The 23,266-nt window shown below is 35.5% G+C and overlaps 1 protein-coding gene across 2 annotated transcripts in view; it reads right to left on the bottom strand.

Annotated features, from left to right (window-relative positions):
- Nucleotides 1-10,587: 10,587 nt before the first annotated feature.
- Nucleotides 10,588-23,266, bottom strand: part of LOC121388538 (fatty acid 2-hydroxylase-like) — a 64,964-nt gene continuing 52,285 nt past the window's right edge. Inside the window, exons 2-3 of one of the 2 annotated variants that reach the window (XR_005959982.1) lie at nt 11,011-11,263; nt 10,588-10,700 (exon numbers count right to left, since the gene is read on the bottom strand). Coding sequence is in view for 1 of the 2 variants with exons in the window: in XM_041519914.1 (XP_041375848.1) it covers nt 10,630-10,700 (71 nt within the window). In the remaining variant the exon portion in view is untranslated. The remainder of the gene's footprint in view (nt 10,701-11,010; nt 11,264-23,266) is intronic. The other variant, XM_041519914.1, reaches the window with a different exon arrangement.

Genomic DNA, 23,266 nt, shown 5'->3' on the forward strand with positions numbered 1-23,266 from the left:
ATCAAAATTAATTTTTTTGGTTTAAATTCAAGTTTTACAAAGTCAAAATTGAGTGACTTTTTAAAACTTGAAATTTTTTTTAATACATTTTAACAAAAGGATAAATAATGAATTTCAAATGTATAACCATATTATTATGTTTTTTTTAAATTTCACTGAGTTTTACCATATATGTATAACACAATCATGTAATATGAGACGTATTACATAGAGATAATTCCGTTAGCATCACACGAATGCTGTGATTCATTGGAACATCTTTATCGCAGTGGCTAAAAAACTTACACTCTCAGCCTCAAATGTGCAGGAATTTGGCAATGTATACTGGATGTCCAGAAACACATTTATTTGGTAATATTTATAAGCAAAACATTACAAGCAAGATGTAAGTTAAGGGCATTTTGATGTAATGTTTCGGGGGCATATAATTCAAAGAAAGCCATTAATCTTTACATTTCACAATCAAAATAAATAAATAATTTTGGTCAATGCAACTTTGAGACTGCCTATAACTAGCAAAGGCTGATGGCTGAAACTTCAAATGAAGAAATATTACACTGATGTAGATTTTATTATCCCTATGAATCTTTAGAATATAATACAAATGAAACAGAAAAAATCCAATACTAGTATTATTAAGCGAGAACCTTGCATCGCTTTTTCATAAAAAGGGGCATAACTCTCTGAAACAACATATGGGATGGACCATGAGTTACCGTTTTTTTTTAAAAGGGGCATAACTCTCACAAACAAACCAATTTACTACCCTAATGGAACAACTGCTTTAAACTGGTAAAACTCTGAGAATACAATACAAAGGGTTAATTAACTATCCTTAAATACAATTTGCTGCCAAAAATAAAATTTGAATAAAATGTTCGCCGTTGTCATAGTGATATAGATTAGGCAAGGTGATGTATTATAAATATCACAGAAAGGAGGTACGGATAATGTGTGAATGTGCTCTTTGACCTGGAGGTCGCAAGGTCATTCGGAAATCTTGACCAGTGTTCCAAAAGGTCGCAAGGTCATTCGGAAATCTTGACCAGTGTTCCAAAAGGATAATCCCACAGCTTGCTAGAAATTCCAAATCCTGAAATTAAATCAATAAATGATTAGTGATGGAATTCATATACAAGGCCATAACTGGTCAGAATAATTAATTAATTAATCAGATTGAATTTATATACAAGGCCATAACTGGTCAGAATAATTGATTAACGATGGAATTTATATACAAGGCCATAACTGGTCGGAATAATTGATTAACGATGGAATTTATATACAAGGCCATAACTGGTCGGAATAATTGATTAGTGATGGAATTTACATACAAGGCCATAACCAGTCGGAATAATTGATTAATGATGGAATTTATATACAAGGCCATAACCAGTCGGAATAATTGATTAATGATGGAATTTATATACAAGGCCATAACCAGTCGGAATAATTGATTAATGATGGAATATATAAACAAGGCCATAACCAGTCGGAATAATTGATTAATGATGGAATTTATAAACAAGGCCATAACCAGCAGTCGGAATAATTGATTACCGTATTTTCCCGTGTATTATGCGCACTTATTTTCCAGAAAATACAGGTTAAAAATGGGGGTGCGCACTATACATAGCAATAGAAAAAATATCTTTTAAAAATGTCCAGCGATCACCCATGAAAAATCGCCGATCGGTAGTTTACGGTACTTTACAAGTTATTGACAGTGTTCATTACAACGAAACGCCAGAACCCTCTTAAAAATTGCTTTTCACTTGTGATGGTTGTAATAAATGCAAAATAAATCTACAAAAGTATCCATACCTCGACAAAAAGTGCACAAAAATGACAAAACTGGACCGTAAATATTTTTAATTTCCATGAGATTTAATTCGGCCATTTCCGGCAAACCGGAAATATACCACACTATTATAAATTTTGAAATCTCGCGCATTCACGTTAGCCACGAGAACGAAATGAAATATGTTGCATTTTTGTTTTCATATATTTATTAGTCATTTACAGTGTATGGGGTATATAACTTTGTTTTGATTTATGCACGTGTACTAGCGTTTGTTTAATGTGACATGTAGGTCTATGTACTCAAGTACCTAACTTAAGTTTTGTTTCTTGGTTTCTTGAATATATCGCTTCTTTCGCTTTTCGTTAATTTTGGTGACGGGGAAAGCGGTACATCTTGCATTCACTGTCGATTTTGTGGTTTAAAAAAACGGTGCGCATTATATTGTGGTTCATGTTTTTTTTCTTGGAATAAACGTTCAAAGTGGGGGGTGCGCATTATACACCGGTGCGCATAATACATGGGAAAATACGGTAATGATGGAATTTATAAACAAGGCCATAAACTGGTCGGAATAATTGAATAATGATGGAATTTATAAACATGGCCATAACTAGTCGGAATAATTGATTAATGATGGAATTTATAAACAAGGCCATAACTAGTCGGAATAATTGATTAATGATGGAATTTATAAACAAGGCCATAACTAGTCGGAATAATTGATTAATGATGGAATTTATAAACAAGGCCATAACTAGTCGGAATAATTGATTAATGATGGAATTTATAAACAAGGCCATAAATTGGTCGGAATAATTGAATAATGATGGAATTTATAAATGAGGCCATAATTAGTCGGGTGTAGTGGTGACAGGCATTGAAATAAGCAAAGCGTGTATTAATATATGCACAGGTTACCTTCAGTAACATGCTTTGTAACCTATACATTATGACACATCTATCAAGTTTACAATTCCCACTGTTATTACTACAAAATCTCGTCACCAACACTGATATGATTTTAATCATTTACATCACCGTTTTTGTACTGATTCTTGTACATATATGATGTACTTATATGTGTATTTTATTTATAGCAAAGGCGTAGTGCCCATTACGTATGTGCATAATGCAAAACAATCCGAGAGTAGTAGAGGCTGCTGTAATTGTTCTATGAAATATCCTCTTAAAATTGACTCGAGAAAAGAGAGAAAAAAATGCCAGAATGCATCTACAAGCGTCCTGTGTTTCAAAATTTTCTCACGGGGTGGGGGGAGGCCCTCCGAATCCCCCAGCTGGGGCACGACTTCGGCATAAATAATGCTAAAATGTTTCTGGCTATGCCCCTGTACAGTGAAACATGTCTAAACCAGATCATGGCAGGGACCTAATATGTATCCGAATTAGACAGGATCTGACGGTGTTCAGAGAGTCGCATTTCACAATTTAGAAAATTCGGAACCATGAAACATGACTGGTTTTGACAAGATGCCCGTTTGTTGAGGGTCTGGTTTCGACAGCTTTTACACGTATGAATAAAGTTCCTTTGAATGATACATGTGATGTACATGTAGTTCTTTCATTTAATACGATTTTGTGGAGAACAAATAAAGTTTTGTGTCCTGTTATGATAACAACAATTACATATTTATTTATTAATGAATTGAGTTTAAAATACTTTATTGATGTAGCTTCATTGTCTTATAAAGAATGATGCTGTGTATCATGTATGACGCCATTGTGTAAAAACTTTCAGCTCAATATCTCAAAGCCTTCTGAAAAAACCCATCCAGAAACCTATATGTGGGACTAATAGACTAACAAATGGATGGACGGATGAATTGAAAGACAAAAGGTTAGAATAGCTATAACTTTAAAAATTTCGCCCATGCAACTGACCCAGATTACATTATTTGTAATGATGATCACCATGGTAAGTCTTGAAGTCTTTAAAATACTGCATTAAGATATTGACTGTATCTTGCAAAAATTAGAATTACTGTGAATAAGTATGATATTACATTTGTTTTGGATTGCAGGATAAATAACATAACTGATTACTGCATTAAGATATCGATTATATCGATCCTGCACAGGTTAGAACATCTATAACTAACTATTCAGTGTTCAAGATTAAAGGTATCCCGATATCCCGGGGATACCAGAAGTTAATTTTGGATACCAGACTTCAATAACCCAGTATCCCACCGGGATACCATATAATGAAAGTCGTCATTTACTGGTGAAGTTAAGTAACAGTGTCGTCCAAGTTTGTTACGTTGTTATTTATGAATTTCATTTAAGTGGGATACTAAATTCTCAGGTGGGATACCAGATTTTAAAATGTTAGTATCCAACTGGGATACTGCCCAAAATTTGTAATCTCGAACACTGCTATTTAGCCCAAACGACTGACCCTGATTATATTGTTTGTAATGATGATCAAGATGGTAACTCTTGAGGTCTTTGAAATACACCGTCCTCATTGTCCCGCCATGGTGCAGGTAATAATGAATGAGATCGTAAAACATGTAGCCAGTTATTGTCCCAGCCATAAACGTCATGGCCATGTAAAACGGGAAGAGGTGGTAGTATAGATAAAAAATGATGATTGCAAAAATTGTCGCTGGGAAAGTTGGGAACACCAATCGCATTCTGTCCATGGGTACCTGAAAGAATAACAAAAAAATAATTAATTTAAAAAAACAAACAAACAAAAAAACAAGACATGCATTGGTTTTAATGTCATAGATGAAACTATTTAATAAGGGAAGCAAATGGTTTATTTAACGATGCACTCAACACATTTTATTTACAGTTATATGGCGTCGGACGTATGGTTAAGAAACACAGATATTGAGGGAGGAAACCCACTGTTGCCACTTCATGGGCTACTCTTTTCGATCAGCAGCAAGGGATCTTTTATATGCACCATCCCATAGACAGGATAACACATACCACAGCCTTTGATGTACCAGTCGTGGTGCACTGGCTGGAACGAGAAATAGCCCAATGGGCCCACTGACTAGGATCGATCCTAAACCGACTGCGCATCACGTGAGCGCTTTACCACTGGGCTCCTATTTAATGAAGTCTTATTGATCTCAGACTTACAGCTTGTGAGGAATGAACCTGAATGTGAAAATGTACTCTTACAGCTCAAAGCAAAAGTTGATGCCATTGCCGTTGGAAATATATTCATGGTAATTTGGTTCTCTTTAAAAAAGCTAACAAAAAATTCAATAATATTAAAAAATGTTTTACTTTAATAAAAAGTTTTTATTTGCACATGCATTAGAATTAACATCATAGATGAAACTAGAAACCAAGTTTCACTGATCTAGGAATTATAGTTTATGATAAATGGTCCTAAACCATTGATGCTAAATGTAAATGCAAAAGTTAAAGGGACATTCCTGAGTTTGCTGCATTGTAAGATGTTTCCGACTAATAAAATATTTCTACGATTAAACTTACATGTTAAATATATTTTCTTGTTTAGAATATCAGTGTCTGTATATTTAATGTGTTTCTGGTCGTCTTAATATATGTAAGAAGCCCAAACTGGATTTTGTCTTCAAATAATTTCGTACGTACGAAAAAAATATTTTAGGAAATAAAATTAAATTTAACCTGGTACAAATATTACAACGATCAGAAACATGTTTAATATACAGCCACTAATATTTTATGCAGAAAAATATATTTGATATGTAATTACAATCGTTAAAAAGTATCTGTTAGTCAATAATATCTTAAAAATTGCAGCAACTCAGGAATGTCCCTTTAATATTGTTGGTGTTAGAAAACAAAATTAATACCTTTGTCTCGCCTTTTGACTGCAAGACAAAACAAAAGTACTTGAGATTTGGGTTTTAACCTACTTTATGATGTCGGCCATGTAGAATGAAGCGAGTCAGTATAAAAAAGGGATGGTTTAGATTGTGGTTTTAACCTACTTTGTGATGTCGAACATGTAGGAAACACTTTTTCGGTTCCGTACCTTGTGATCATGGGAACCCATCGAAAACTGTTTTTAGGTTCTGTTGAATAGACATATTGGGTAGTCAATATAATAATCATAAGAAATGAAATTTCAGTTCCGTGATTTTACCAACATGGTACCGGAAACGATTGTTTCCGTGAAATCCAAAGGCCTGAGTTTGTATTATTTGATGGTGGGTAATAAATAAAATACCGCACTCGTTTTTGCTAGATCATTTTTTTTTTTAAACTTGTGAACTTCCCATGTTTGTATTTGACCTCACAGATACAGTCATACACGGAACATGGGAAGTTCACGAGTTTCATAAAAATGATATCTAGTGAAAACTAGTGTAGTATTCTCTCTATATATAATAGGTAGTGTATCCAATAGAAGAGGCATTGTGAGAGTACTGATATTTAAAGGAATACCCGGTATACATCCCTTACAGTGCACAACAAATTCTCATATCTCTCAAATTCAAGGGCCATAACTCTGTAAAAACAATTTGACAAATTTAATTTGTTTGTTTTGTTTAATGACATCATTAGAGTACATTAATTTATTAATCATTGGCTATAGGACATCAACATTTAGTAATTCCAGGATATAGTAGCAAAAGATCTTTTATATGCACAAAATTGTAGCTCAGAGTCTTGAGGCATTGAAAAGAAAAAAAACAGTCTGGAAAACTGTAAGTGGAACAGATGGACAGACAGACTAACTGGTGGGGCCGTCTGGGGATTACTTACAAATACGTGAAGAGTTTCATAGCAAAACGTGATAAACGCCATGTTAACCTTCTGACTACTGCAGGCGAGATATCTCACCCGACATCACACTAGTCGACATACTGTACACAGTGCATTCCCCAATTCATATTTCCCGCCGTTTTGCACACGACACTCACCGGAAATGTAAATATAATTAAAGAAAAAAGATTGGTGATTTTTGTTTAGATTTTTTCAATTGAAAATACCTTGAAATTTTGAGTTCAAAAAGTGGTTTTCGGTAAGTATTTTCGCTTGACAACAATGGCGGCACGTCGCGGTAATTTTCAGGGATCGATAGCTGATTGTGACAGCTAATTTGATAATAAATTTGATCGTTTTACCAACAACGAAAATTACCAAATATTGCAATATGAATCGTAGTTTGGGTTTTAAAAAATAATTCTGGTCAGAAAACCACTCTTATTGGGAATAATGGACATAAATACTGGACAGCTGGCCACAAATGCCCGTAAGTAAACGCAACTTTTTCGATTTTTTGCCTAATTTTAATCACCATTAGCCGATCTAAAATAATAAAAATTACAAAAAAAGAAACGAAAATAATACTTACCGATTCATATATGAACTTTATTTCATGTATTTATGAAACATTTAAGTGAATATATGTGAGTAAAAATTATAAACTTGAACCCACTCAACGTGGTTTTTGTTAAAAATTAATCCAGTAGTCTAAAGGTTAAAAACCATGGTGCGAACACCACTCAGACACTGTTCACACGTAGACAAACACAAGTTCAAATTCAGTTTTCAACAAAATGCGATACGATTGTCTGAGGATACATGTATATCGCAGATTGCAGAGAAACTGACGTAGTCTTTACGGTGGTTTGGAATAAAATGTTTTGAGGATTGGGCGTGTATAGTGGCCAATCTAATTTAAATGAGCTCCACTATTACATGTGGATCTAACAGCAGCCCATTGGAGCTCATGTCCAGTTGACCTTTCATTCGACCAATCAAAACCTTACTTGCAAAATCATGCCAGTGATTTGAAAAGAATTTGAAAACATTCGGGATTATGCCGAGGGTATACGAAATGATTCGGGTGAATTATGAAGTATGCCGGAAAATAATTGCAATATAAAATTTGTTTCAAGACGAAAAAAAACCCAGTGATGGTATAGCCATAAAATCTGTTTTTACTAGTATACAATCCAAAGTTTATTACTCCACTTTCCCCCCCGTTTTTTCAATGTTGAAATAGACCAACAAGTTTGCCTATTGCATAAATAGTCTCGTCCGATATTTTTAGAATTTGTATGTTCCCGAATAATGCTATAAAAGGCGAAGTGTAATTGGTCGATATTTAAATTGTTATTTATAGATGAAATGTCATCTCGACATGGCAGTCTACGCAATGCTGTTAGATCTACTGGCTAGACCCAGTAGAGCTAACTTTAATCAGATTGTATAGTGGCGTTTATCGCGTTTTGCAATGAAACTCTGCATGTGATATTTTTCAGACCACATACTTTCAGCATCGGTGAGACCATTGGGACGGTGCATATAAAAGATCCCTTGCTACTAATGGAAAATTGTAGCAGGTTTCCTCTCTAAGACTATGTCAAAATTACCAAATGTTTGACATCCAATAGCCAATGATTAATAAATCAATGTGCTCTAGTTGTGTTGTTAATTTTTTTTTTTTTACATACTTTCAGAACTTGATAATTTAGAAAATTAGGCATAAATTAATAAAGTCATAGCATATATAAGCAAATGTACTATACCAATGGTGATGCTTCTAAATTGATGAATGCATTCATAGTCATCAAAAGGTTTTACACACAAAATATCATGCAATAGTTATAAAAACATTTTATTTTGTAAGGATATTAAAAATAACAACATTCCAATATTGGTGCCAATGTCGTTAAAAATAACAACATTCCAATATTGATGCCAATGTCGTTAAAAATAACAACATTCCAATATTGGTGCCAATGTCGTTAAAAATAACAACATTCCAATATTGGTGCCAATGTCGTTAAAAATAACAACATTCCAATATTGGTGCCAATGTCGTTAAAAAAGATCCCGCATCATATATTCAATCAAGTAATGTAATCGCTGAATGGCATTATAGTTGAGCATAAATCACATAATGTAATCGCTGAATGGCATTATAGTTGAGCATAAATCACACAATGTAATCGCTGAATGGCATTATAGTTGAGCATAAATCACACAATGTAATCGCTGAATGGCATTATAGTTGAGCATAAATCACACAATGTAATCGCTGAATGACATTATAGTTGAGCATAAATTCACAAAAACATGTTGCATCAAGCTTGAGATTATATAATAAAAAGCGTATTACCCTTGGGTATTTCGGTGTCATCAATATTATATTAGGAATAAAAATAATGCATTATGCTCACCAGAGGCTCACATACTACAATTGGTATTCATAATATATGATTAATGATGATTTTGAAACATTAATGGGTAATAACTTCTATCTATTATTAATTATCTCACTATTAAACAATGCTTTAATTAAAAAAAAATTTTTTTAATGTATTTGTTATCAAGGTGTTAATGGGCTCTGTGATTGTTACTGGGTAGTGAGAATCTGCACAATAACAAAATATTAAACACTGTATTATTTATTAGTTTAGCATTAAATAATACATTAGTCAATTGGAACAGATTTCTGGGATCTGTGAAGGAAAGAAGGAAAGAAATGTTTTATTTAACGACACACTCAACACATTTTGTTTACAGTTATATGGCGTCAGACATATGATTAAGGACCACACAGAGATTGAGATAGGAAACCTACTGTCGCCACTTCATGGGCTACTCTTTTTGATTGGCAGCAATGGTTCTTTTATATGCACCATCCCACAGACAGGGTAGTAAATACCACAGCCTTTGATATACCAGTCATGGTGCACTGGCTGGAATGAGAAATAGCCCAATGGGTCCAGCGACGGGAATGGATCTTAGATCGATCATGCACCAGGCGAGCGCTGTACCACTGAGCTACGTCCCGTTCCAGGATCTGTGAAGGATGCATCAAACCTAGGCCCATATTTTTGAAGCTATCTTAGTGTAAGTCATGATGTCACTATAGCGTGTGCTGTGGTGTTGTCACAGTCTACAACAGTTTTACGATTTCGTAATGCTAAGACAGCTACAAAAATATGGGCCTTGGCTTTTAAATTCAGACATGCCAGAAGCAAATAAATATTAGGGGTGATGACTAGAGGTGTAACAATAAACTTGAATATTTGGTGCACCGAACAGCGATCTGTATCATAGTTGCATTCGTATTCGTCACTAGCTGAATGGAATACACGAATACATGTAATTAATGCCAACTGTACAATTTATGTTTCTAATTCACTCTAACCAAAACACAACATTGATTCAATTGTTTTAATAATGTTTTGTAGTAGATCAAGCGCAGAGACCAATCCTTTTTTATTCAACACACTGGACGTGTACCTTGATTTCACTTCTGTTAAAAAACACCCATATTTATTAACCACTTTTTACTTTAAAACAAAAACTCTTCTTCCTTTCTGCAAAACCTTTTCACGTTTACATATATATTATGTTACATATTTGTATTCGTCACCTAATATTTGTTATCATGTATCATATTCGCCACCATGTGTATTCATTAAAACCCTAGTGATGACTGAGATCGTGGGCGTTTGTTGATATGCTCACTTGGAAAACTACATGTAGTTATCCTCAAATGCAATTTCCTGCATTCTAAAATTCAGGTATTTTTTTTAATAAAGAATTATTGAGGGGGGGGGGGGGGGCTAAAACCCCACCTCCCTCCCTGATCCACCATACAGGTAAAAGCCAACATTTTATGGATTCAGAATTACTGTGGGTTGGAATAACTACAGCCCCACAGCCCTCCCTGCTCCACCGTATCTGTTAAAAATGCTTGTAACTGTGAAAACTAGATATCCTGAAATGTAATTTAGTGCATGTTACAGGTAAAATTCATCACGACAATCAAGGTATTTAAAAAAAAATTATTCCAAATTATTGAGAAGGGTGAGGTGTGTGTGTGGGAACTAAAGCCCCACAGTCCTTCCTGCTCCACCATACCTGTTCAAGATGCTTGAAACTGTGAAGACTAGATACCCTGAAATGTTATTTACTGCATGTTACAAGAAACACACACCATAACAAATGCAGGTAAATGCCCCCCCCCCCCCCCCCCCCACCAATTTTGTTTTAATTGTATGTGTGTGTAGAAGGGATACTAAGGCCCCACACCCCTCCCTGCTCTACCATACCTGTTCCAGATGCTTATAAACATGAACCTCCCGTTACCTTTTGTGACACCCAATAGCTGATGTGTATTTTTGTGCTGGGGTGCCATTAAACATTCATCCATTCATCCCATTCGTCCGTCCTTCCGTCCATCCATCCATCCCTCCATCCATCCATACCTCCAGCCAGCGAACCGAGCCAGACTTCGGGCTGCAGGGCCAGGTTGGTGTAGGCGTGGTGCAGCAGCAGACAGATGACGGGGAACCAGACGACCGGAACCAGCCACCACGGACACTTGGAGAAGAACTCCATGAAGTCCGAGTGGAAGAGCCGCAGCGGCCGCTTGACGGGCTTGTGAACCCACTCGAAGTACTTGTCTCCTAGCGACGGAATCTGGTCAAGGATTGGCTTATCCCAGTCTACTTGGTCATCCTGTGGGGGTGGAATGAAAAAAATTAGAAAAATAAAATAAGTAAAGTAAATATAGCAATGTTAATTAAATTTAGAGTCATCCTTAAAAAAAAATGTTTTAATTAAATAAATTAAGTAAAATAAATAAAGCAATGTTACTTTAATAAGAGCTTCTCCCAGTCAACTAGGTCATCCAGGTGGGGGTGGGTGGATATTCTATACCCTTGAAGCACTGCGAAAAAAATATATCCAAAACACATTTTGTTATCTGCTGCATGTAAGTTCAAGGGCCATAACTCTGTCAACACTGGGGAAATCGCCATGAAAGTACTCATTCCTACTTGAGACAGCGAAAGATGCAGTTGTATTCCACAAACGTCGAGGTTTCTCTCCCCCCACCCTAGGGGCTGTGTTGCGTGAGCTTGGCTCTCTAGCCAAGTATCGTGTTGAACACAATGGGAGTTCGGCCATTGTTACTCTATATTACAGGAACAATAGACCAAAGAGAGCGAACAGTAGGAGAAGGAAAGAAAGAAAGAAAGAAGTGTTTTATTTAACGACGCACTCAACACATTTTGTTATTTATGGTTATATGGCGTCATACATATGGTTAAGGACCACATATTTTGAGAGGAAACCCGCTGTCGCCATTACATGGGCTACTCTTCCGATTAGCAGCAAGGGATCTTTTATTTGCGCTTCCCACAGGCAGGATAGCACAAACCATGGCCTTTGTTGAAACAGTTATGGATCACTGGTCGGTGTAAGTGGTTTACACCTACCCATTGAGCCTTGCGGAGCACTCACTCAGGGTTTGGAGTCGGTATCTGGATTAAAAATCCTATGCCTCGACTGGGATCCGAACCCAGTACCTACCAGCCTGTAGACCGATGGCCTGCCACGACGCCACCGAGGCCGGTCAGTAGGAGAAGGCGTCCCAAGGCGGCTCAGGGGGTACCAGACCTGGCGGCTCAACCACCAGCGGCGGAGGACCAAACTTGGCAGCTCAACTGCCTGCGGCTGTCCCTTCTGCTTCGCCGCCCCCCACTACTCGGAAGCAGCAGTCGCCAGGAGCGGCAAAGGGGCGGGGGGCCCCAAGGTGTCAGCTCAACTGGCAGTGGCAGCCCCTCCCCCTGCAGCACCAATGCCGATGGAGTCAATACATGCTAAAGTGACGTCGCTTCCAGCCAGCCCACTGGTGTCTCCACATGTTGTTGCACCAGCTGGTGCAGAGTGTGACACCAAAAAGAGGAAAGTGTCGGTTCAGGACCTGTCACGACTGGCATATCAATGGCCATGACATATCGGATTATTCTATCCTGTCTGTGGGATGGTGAATATAAATTATCACTTGCTACTAATGGATAAAATGTGGCCGGTTTCCTCTCAAGGACTATATGTCAGAATTACCAAATGTTTGACATCCAATAGCTGATAATGAATAAATCAATGTGCTCTAGTGGTATCATTAAACAAAACAAACTTTATGCAACTGTGAGACTGCCCTTTTAAGATACATATTATGGTAGCTGCTATAAGTTGATACATCAGATACTTCGTTTTTGTTTACAACACCACTAGATTTATGAATCATTAGCCATTGGATGTTAAACATTTGGTAATTTTTGACTCATGAGGAAACCCGATACATTTTTCCATTAGTAGCAAGGGATCTTTTATATGCACTTTCCCCACAGACAGGAAAGCACATACCATGGCCTTTGATCAGTTGTGGTGCACTGGTTGGAACAAGAAAGAACCCAATCAGCTGAATGGATCCACCAAGGTGGTTCGATCCTGCAGTGCAAACACCTCAGGCGAGCATTCAACTGACTGAGCTGAATCCTGTCCCCATCAGTGACTGGTAACATTTCTTTCATTTTTACGAATGGGTAAAGGAAATGTTTTATATAACAACACACTCAACACATTTTATTTTAAATACGGTTATATGGGGTCAGACATATGGTTAAGGACCACACAGAGATTGAGATAGGAAACCCACTGTTGCCACTTCATGGGCTACTCTTTTTGATTAGCAGCAAGGGATCTTTTATATGCACCATCCCACAGCCTTTGATATACCAGTCGTGGTGCACTGGCTGGAATAAGAAATAGCCCAATGGGCCCACCGATGGGGATCGATCTTTCAAGAATGAAATAACGGAAAAGTAGACCTGAATAGTGAGAAACAAACGAGCACGAATTGGGAATAAAAAATTACGGGTCTTGCGCAATTTCTGGCTCTGGCCATCAATAGTTACAGTATATACATGTATTTACACTTTCCAATTTCATGCAATGCATGTCACCATACCACCCCCACATAAATCCATTTGTAGAAACTCGTATTTGGTTAGCTGCAAACCATTGTGGACTGTCAATAATAGTTTGAAAACATGTTTACTATTGGGTGCACACCACCAAATCAAATAGCACAGATGACAATACTAACATACCTGTATATGGCTAAAACTGCGCCATGCAGCATTTCACTCAACATATATTACAATACCCAAATTAAAGTGATTTATTACCTCTATATGGGATCAAATATACAGGGTAAACATTTTTTGATAACTTCACATAAGTGTATATGATGTAATGACTGCTGACTTTGTTGTAGATAGCAAAGGAATTTTTATATTGAAAACCCAATTACAACTGACAATGGGTAATAAAGAGAATAACCAACTGGCTATAAGGAGTTGCAAATTATCTGTCCCTCAGGAATGATTGTTATAAAACATGTATTCACTTGGGATAGATAATTCGTAATTCCTTGAAGCTCAATCTAATTAAAATTAGCTCCACTATTACATGCTTTCAAATTATTTTCAAATCACTGGCATGATTCTGCAAGTAAGGTTTTGATTGGTGGACATGAGCTCCAACTGGCTGCTGTTAGATCCACATGTAATAGTGGAGCTAATTTTAATTAGATTGCTTGTAGCTCATTAGTTAATTTTCTAAATATACACCATGGATAAAAAAAAAAAAAAATACTACCACCTGTTAAAGTAAAAGTTAAAAACTTGGAGGTTAAGCTGCTCATTTCAGACATAATGGGAATTAAGTGTCTTTTGACTGCCCTATAGTTATGCACAAAAATTGTCATTAGATTTTTTTTTTTTAATGTTTTGTTTAACGACACCACTAGAGCACATTGATTAATTAATCATTGGCTATTGGATGTCAAACAATTGGTAATTCTGACATGTATATGTAGGAAACCTGCCACATTTTTCCTAATGCAGCAAGGGATCTTTTATATGCACTTTACCACAGACAGGAAAGCACATTCCACGGCTTTTGTCCAGTTGTGAATGGATCCACAGTGGAGGTTCGACCCTGCGACAACACCTCAAGCAAGCACTCATCCGACTGACCTAAATCTCGCCCTTAGAAGGTACGATTCAAAGGCAAATAGTAGCTAGTACCGGTACATGTCTGCACTGACAAATTAAATTATTACAATTTACTGGCAAGGTGAAACAATATTACATGACAACAATCACTGTGACAGTCACATTTATCACCAATGGCAGGATTGGTAGCAATAATTGTGGAATGAAAAGTTGGGTGAACTTCGAACTTTGACCTGCAGAGATACATGGACTATTTGGTGAACTGCTACCTATATATATATCCATAAAATGAGTGTACCATTGTAGACTATACTATTAGTTACGCGGTTTTTGCCATGGCGTACAGGATTGTACGCCCCTTCGCCTCAGGAAATACAGAATTTGAAGGGGCGTACAATCCTGTACGCCCTGGCAAAAACCGCGTAACGAATTTATTACCTTTTAGATCTTTTTCAAACATTTTGAACAAATCACACAAAGATTTTTAAGGTTTAAAATATTTTTGTAAGATAAAATTTAAAATAAAACACAAAAATATTATTTTTCTTTTTTGCAATATTTCTGATTCTGTATGATTTCCGAATCGTTTAGCCATTGTAGCGTAGTGCTGCAACGATAAACTGGTATACCGGTATACCGCGATAATTGATCAGCTCGATACGAACCGCGGTACAGTTTTGCGTACCGCGATTTTGTTTCCTTGTAACTTGTTTGATTTGAAATAGGCAAACAAACAAACAAAAACCACATCATTTTATTAATTGGTGATGACAGGAAATGTAACAATCACGTCAAGCGTAGTCGGCTTACTTGTTGGCATATGAAGTGATAGGTCGGTTATACTTGGTTCTAACTTCTAAACAAAACGTGTCAAAAGTCCAGTGAAAATAACCAGTTAACGATAATTACAAATAAATGTTTTGTTACTTACACATTATCATTCGTTGATCATTTACGTTGGAGTACGGCTACGGCTATCATCTTCGAAGAAATAAACCAACAAATGAGAATCACACTTCGCTGTTTTTCACTGAACTCGGAATACTTCGGCCGATCGTTCAAAATACCTCGGCTAATAACCTCGGCTCTGGTTCGGTCGATCTGGCGAAACATTGTGACTCAATACGTACATTTCCGTGTTAAGCGAGCAGCAACGGAAAAGCCCGATAGTAAGGATTTCCGAATGTGACAATTTATGAATAGTTTGACCATTCAGAGTCTGGAGCTCCACGCGGTAAGACGTGTTTGTTTCGCTTGTGCACACTGCACGTGCTTTTGTGTGCTCGACTTGGGGGGTCCCTCATTTCGTTGTTTTTGTCAGCGAAATTAAGTTTTCTACTGGAATGTATGCGGCCATTGGAACTGATTGAACGCTGGAACGCTTCTCATTTCGACAGCCTGCACCACCAGGTTGGATTCTTTTTTAGCGAGATTCCTTGCTTCCACGTCATTTCTCCGTCTGACTGTCGACAGGGTTTTTTCGTGACTCGTATGACGGCCATTCTGCAGAACGCCACGGTTGTTCGCGTTTAGTCTCTACATGTCCGAGCCTGTCCTAGCAGTACTGGAAGATTGACCGCCCCACTCTAAGAAGAAATAGGAAGCGGGGTCGGCCCCTACTACTCTTTTTCTAGACTTTACATTGCTTTATAGTGATACTATCTCGTATCCTCCGGAGTCGGGCCCATCCGCACCACTATACCAACCCATGACGACTGGACTATACCCTAGTCTGATACTCTCTCTCGTTCAGACAAATCCGGCTTCTCGTGATCTGTATTTCAGCACAGCAGTACACCTTCAACGTCTATCGACTGTCGATCTAGGGGTTTTCTTGACGGGATGCAACCTATCTCGTCCCTTTAAGCTGTGCACCCAAACGGCCTTAACGAGGCCACTCGCGTGGACATATCGATCGGACTTTAAACTTTTAGATCTGCGTTCAAAATTACTTCTTTTTTGTAAAAATATTATTAAATAGTCCAATCCTCTCTTCTTTCTCTTATTTAATTTTGGACTTTCCTTCTAAAATGCTCCAAATTATATAAATATTCGGCCGAGCAGTCAATTCTTTTTTCTTTTTGGATTGTAACCTTTTTTTTTTTCTTTTTTTATTCTATGAACTTTTTTTACTAATTGCTATTTTCTAAATTCTGCCCATTTTCATCCCCCCCCCCCCCCCCCCCCCCCCCCCATCCCGAGTCAGGCCACCGATCTTATCGGAGGTCGGACTCGGGATGGGCGTGTTCGAAACCCTAGTGGTATATGGACAAGTTAAATTAGTTATCATCATCAATAGTTTGACACCGTCACGCCAGTGTTCTAGTAGACTAGTATTGTGTTAAAAAATAAAAATATGGCCTAAAACATTTAGCCTGACAGCTGAAACTAATAAAGATCATTAAAAAGTTATGCCTTTTATTTTCATTAAAAAAAACCCAACCCATAAATAATATCAATTATATTGCAATACAGTTTCTTATATCGCAATACGGTTTTGACCGTATCGTTGCACCCCTATTGTAGCGAGCTGTCAAACGCAGACGATTTGTAAACAAAGGGGGGCAACTCTTATCACCTTAATTCTCGGAACCGGCGTGACGTCACACGGCCTAGTTACCGATCATCCGGCTCTTTGGGGGTGAAGCAAAGCCTTAATGATTACTGGTTTACATAGAATAAAGTTATCATATTAAATTTTTACATGCCTTACATATTGTCATTTATTTTCTGTAGCTAACACATAGTTGCAATACAAGTACGGCTCAGATCATGGGTACACTGAGTGTATGTTGAACAAAAAATCAATTTTCAAAGGATATGTAAAAAAATTCAAAGTTGCTTTTACAACTATGTCCAGGAAAGACTTTATAGAACCTAGTAGGAGCAAAGTTTGCTATGTTTGGTTTGCACCAAGTTCAGGAAAAAGCTAAAACGACAGTAATAGTGGGTAAAAACCATGGCCATTTTGTTACATCATGACGACTACAAATTTTGATCAACAAATATCCCATGTACAAAAGCAATATACAGACCACAACTACCACCTAACATAAGATAAATACTCTTGTTATTTTCTCATTAAATTGTTTCCATGTATATTTAAGTAAATTGCATGATTTTACTGGCGATAAATCTACATTCCGCTCATAACCATTAGTGTCTTATTTACATTAATGCTAGACGATGCATGTATCTACTGCAACAAAGTGTTTTTTCGTCACAAAGACCACATGGCTTAATATGTACACTTTAGTACTGTACACAGGAAAAACTGAGATTTGTGATTGTAAAATTACGTAATTTATGGTCATATATATATAACTCGCAAGTGATTGGTGTCCTGTGCGTTATGAGCGAAAGAACACACGCTGCAACTTTGGGTAAAATTGTGATATGTTGTAAATTTGCTTAATACATTCCACAAGTTGTTTACTAAAAGCAATGCGTTCGTGTCTGTTGGTTTTGACACGTTATGAGCGGAAGACAATTTGATCCAGGGACGTTTTTCTTCAATTTGGTTGATAACCGAGCAGTACACACGAATGGAAGGTTAGTATTTCTTTTGTTAATGTTTCTTCTTTTTACTTGAGACACTTTGTGATAAATTTTATGATGATAAATGCATTTTTGATGGCCATTCTCTCACCATTAGAATCGCGATAGTTCGCATATAACATGCCTAATTAATTAAACCAGCTTTATGTTGGTGCACATTAATAATGAAATAGTGCTTGAAATATATCTGTGTAATTTTTGTAATAAATAAGCAAATTTTAACCCAATTTGTAACTCATGGTATTCTGCTCATAACACAGACACCCATTTTATTTTTATTTTTGGAGTCTTTGTTATGAGCTGAAGTGATTGTTTGCAAATCAATGTGCCTAATTAATTAAACCAGCTTTATGTTGGTGCACATTATTGAAATAGTGCTTGAAATATATCTGTCTAATTTTTGTAATAAATAAGCTAATTTTAACCCAATTTTAACTCATAGTATTCTGTGCATAACACAGACACCCATTTTATTTTTATTTTTGGAGTCTTTGTTATGAGCTGAAGTGATTGTTTGCAAATCAATGTGCCTAATTAATTAAACCAGCTTTATGTTGGTCCACATTAATGAAATAGTGCTTGAAATATATCTGTCTAATTTTTGTAATAAATAAGCAAATTTTAACCCAATTGTAACTCATGGTATTCTGCTCATAACACAGACACCCATTTTATATTTTAATTTTTGGAACCTTTGTTATGAGCTGAAGTGATTGTTTGCAAATCAATGTGCCTAATTAATTAAACCAGCTTTATGTTGGTCCACATTAATGAAATAGTGATTGAAATATATCTGTCTAATTTTTGTAATAAATAAGCTAATTTTAACCCAATTTTAACTCATAGTATTCTGTGCATAACACAGACACCCATTTTATTTTTATTTTTGGAGTCTTTGTTATGAGCTGAAGTGATTGTTTGCAAATCAATGTGCCTAATTAATTAAACCAGCTTTATGTTGGTCCACATTAATGAAATAGTGCTTGAAATATATCTGTCTAATTTTTGTAATAAATAAGCAAATTTTAACCCAATTGTAACTCATGGTATTCTGCTCATAACACAGACACCCATTTTATATTTTAATTTTTGGAACCTTTGTTATGAGCTGAAGTGATTGTTTGCAAATCAATGTGCCTAATTAATTAAACCAGCTTTATGTTGGTCCACATTAATGAAATAGTGATTGAAATATATCTGCCTAATTTTTGTAATAAATAAGTAAATTTTAACTCATGGCATGCTGCTCATAACACAGACTCCATTTATTTGTTGAAGTACAAGAGTACAAAGCTTAGAAAAAAGCCTTTTATGTTGTCTTTTGAAATATTTTGAACTTTTAATTATCAACAATGTGATAATCCACATCCTTTTGATACTACAGATTCAAAGTGAGGTTGAATGTATTGTATAGTAACACCTCCCACCTGTGTGGCCCAACTGTGTCTACCTTTAGAATTTGTATTGCCTCTAAAAGATGTTCTAAAAGATGTGTTAACAAGACTAGCCACTTTGTTCTTTGTAGTCTTTGATGGTGAAACAAAAAAGGGTTAAAGTTCTTTTATTTTGTGTTTGATGTACTTCTATTCGGTAATCAAAATCTTTGAACAGAAAAGTTTTAAGCAGATGTCTGAACAGTCTTTTGAGGATTATTTTAGTTAGTCTTTGTTATGGCCGAAAAAACTTTAAATAATCAAAATCCATCTTTTCATTGGCTATTTATGTAGGCATTTTCATAACCATAGCAACCACAAACTTTAACAAAAAAATGCTACAAAAAATATTGACTTAGTTGTTTTATCTATAAACATAACTTTTAGGTATCATTTTATGTTAACCATTTAAAGTGGGTTTTTTTTTTTTTTACATTTTAACACTTTATTACAAGGAACCTGGAAGTAAAATACAATTAGACCAAATTAAATAATATGTGTGGCTCGGGTTACCTGACCGATCCTAACCCCCTTTTGCCATTTGTGCCAAAAAAAACTTTATGGAATGTACAAAACAGATTTAAGTTTTGGATTAAATTACTTAGTTATTTAAACCTCATGAAAATTTATTTGGATGTTGACAACAAACCTTGTAAGATAAACAACAGAAGCAACAGCACAAACATGAAACAAATGTGGAGTTTTTTCTGTTTACATTTTGTCAGTACATTGTACAAGCTTGTTATATAATGTGACATTTTCATATTTTGCAGGTTGAAAGTGTTGATGACGATGGAACAGAGCTGCGTTTCCTGAGGAAAATGGGGCAGCACTATGTCATGTCTGATGTATTGGACACCTCGTTTTTTTTTCTCCAATAAGATCCTGGACATTATGCCTGTTCCAAGGATTTCTTTTAAAGACACAAATTGCCTACATGATTTCTGTTTAGTATTGGATCCCAATGATCAAATTACAAGTTTTATTCCAGTGATTGCCAACTATTTTTTCCTCATATTTCGTTTATTGTTTTTTTCTTTCTTCTCCCAATCATTAAAGTAAGATGTTATAACTTAACACTAATTGAGAGGCAATATTATCCTGCTGAGTATATTTACAGAGCTTCTACTTCCAAATCTTTTATATTCATTATAAAAGTGAACTCGAAATATTACAGTCTATAGCATATATATATATACCAGTACATTGTATTTTTTTTTTTATTATTATTACTCAAGACAAGCTAACACATCCTAGGAATGATTAAGTCATTCTGTCAAATGGGGTCACATCTGTATGATTTGCAGTGTTTTATGATGTATTTTGGCATAATCAGTGTCTGTGCTATGCACAGAAGGTGATTTGAAATAGTCTTTCTACTTCAATGTGTGCTATTGATTTTGGGTTATCATAAATGATGAATAAATCTATTTCCATGTACCATATTGTGTTCATTGTTGTATATGTCCAATGGTGTTAGTTTTCTTTACCTGGAAACTTTTTTTTTTTAATCTGCTGCTCATAACAGTGTCTATTTTACAGTGTCACTTCTAAACTTTAAGTTTATAAACAATTTGGGTTTTTTGGTGTCTTCACATAGTCTTCCACTTATTCATGTTTGTTTTTGGGTTTAATTGTGAAATGACCTTGTTTATTATCAGTTACTATGCATCACAAGACACCGTGTTATGAGCAGATATGCATGTCTTGCTATGAAATGCTCCGTCAAGAGCAAAATTCTTATGTTCTTGATCTGCAAGTTATAAATTACATAGTTTAGATATCAGTCAGTAAATTAGTGTCATTTCACATGATTTGTGCAAAGTTTAATATTTGACCTAGGTGTAACAGTTTCTGTATCCATGATCTGAGCTGTACTCATACGTCTTATGTGTTTTATAACAGCTTGGGTTGCCATATAAGAGAAACGAACAACGGGAATCTGAATTAGTATAATCTATATTTAGTACCGATGTGTTTCCGTGTACTTTGAATGTCGAGGGGACAGGGCAGGTTGGGCAGAATATAATTTTTGTTGATGCAATTTTCAGGTAATGTTAATTATAAATTTTAACAATTTTGAAATGATAAGATAATTATTAATATAATAATTATGATGTGGGCTACAAAATATATAATTTGTATTTATAATAAAATTTGTATGCATGATTAAGTTAATTATTTTTATGATTTAATAATTATTTTATTTCCAAATAATCTGTAATAATTAAACAATGGCAAAGTTGTTACTTTACAACTTCAAAATTACAATAGTATTATTGTCATATCTTATTATATAGATGTATTGGCATACTGAATACATTCTTTTATTCTTAAAACAAAATACAGTTTCTTGAAATAATGAAATGCTTTTGTTTTTACAGATTGCAAAATTACCACATGATGTTGCCCTTCCTTACCGGTTGAATGCAGGCAACAAAAAATAGCAATAATAAAATATAGCCATCCTCAGACCTTGACATCTAGGGGGAGCAATATCTCTCTCTACTTACCCATCACACCTGAGATTAGTTCAAGGAGAATAATATATAGTTTCCTTTGGCATGTGAATTTATATACATGTAGTATCAATATGGTAATATTTTAAATTGCCCCCCATAAACTACATTAGGGAGCAAATAATCAGTTCCCTCAGTTATTTTCATGTCGAGGTCTACAACCTAATAAAACATAAGTGTTACCTTGTCGAACAAACATACAAATGTTTTAATAATAGGGTTTAACCTGGTATATTTAGTAAAAAACACACAAAAACTTACCTGAGTAAATAATGGTTATATATATATATATATATATATATATATTGGTGTTGTTTTATATCTAGTCACAATGGATATTGCAGATATTTTCTTGTTCAGTCTTGTGCTGTATTGGAATTGTTATTGCAGTTCAATTTAAGTAATATCTACAAAACTAATTTTTAATAGTATACAATGTACAGCTGGAGAAAGGAGGCAAATATGGTTGTTAATAAACTGATCTATATCGGTATGCCTTCTACTAGACTACACATATTTAACCTAAGTTGCTTTTAACCCGGGTTAAATTACCTCATGTAGATGCACTTATGTAGCATATTCAAGGAAAATATATGAATGAGATGGTTAAATGCTATATTCTTCATGGCAAACTGTTTTCAAAATGGAAAACAAATATCAGATATGACAGTTGACCATTCATTTTATTGCAGGTAATTGCTGAAGCAGATTACACACACAAACACACACACACACCGAACTGTAGAATACCACGAAACTACATATATATGTAAAAAGGTAAGTCCTCTAACTTGAACAAGCAAAATGTACCACAACCACCAAATTATATTGATCCACAATAGAATAGATTTTTTTGTATTTTTAGATTTATGTATATGTATGTGTGTGTGTATATATATATACATACATATATATAGATAGATATATATATATATACACACACACACACACACACACACACACACACACACTTTATATATATACTGAAACAAAGGCACACACATTATTTACCCTCTGCACCAAAGTAAATACTAAACACACAGAGAGAAGGGGGTGGGGGAAACGACCTATATTTTCTTACTGCAGGCCTGCTACAGACACATTTGCAAAAAAATAATAATAATAATAATTAAAGTTTAAACAAGA

Source organism: Gigantopelta aegis, chromosome 14, assembly GCF_016097555.1.
Source record: "Gigantopelta aegis isolate Gae_Host chromosome 14, Gae_host_genome, whole genome shotgun sequence".
Classification (NCBI taxonomy): Eukaryota; Metazoa; Mollusca; class Gastropoda; order Neomphalida; family Peltospiridae; genus Gigantopelta; species Gigantopelta aegis.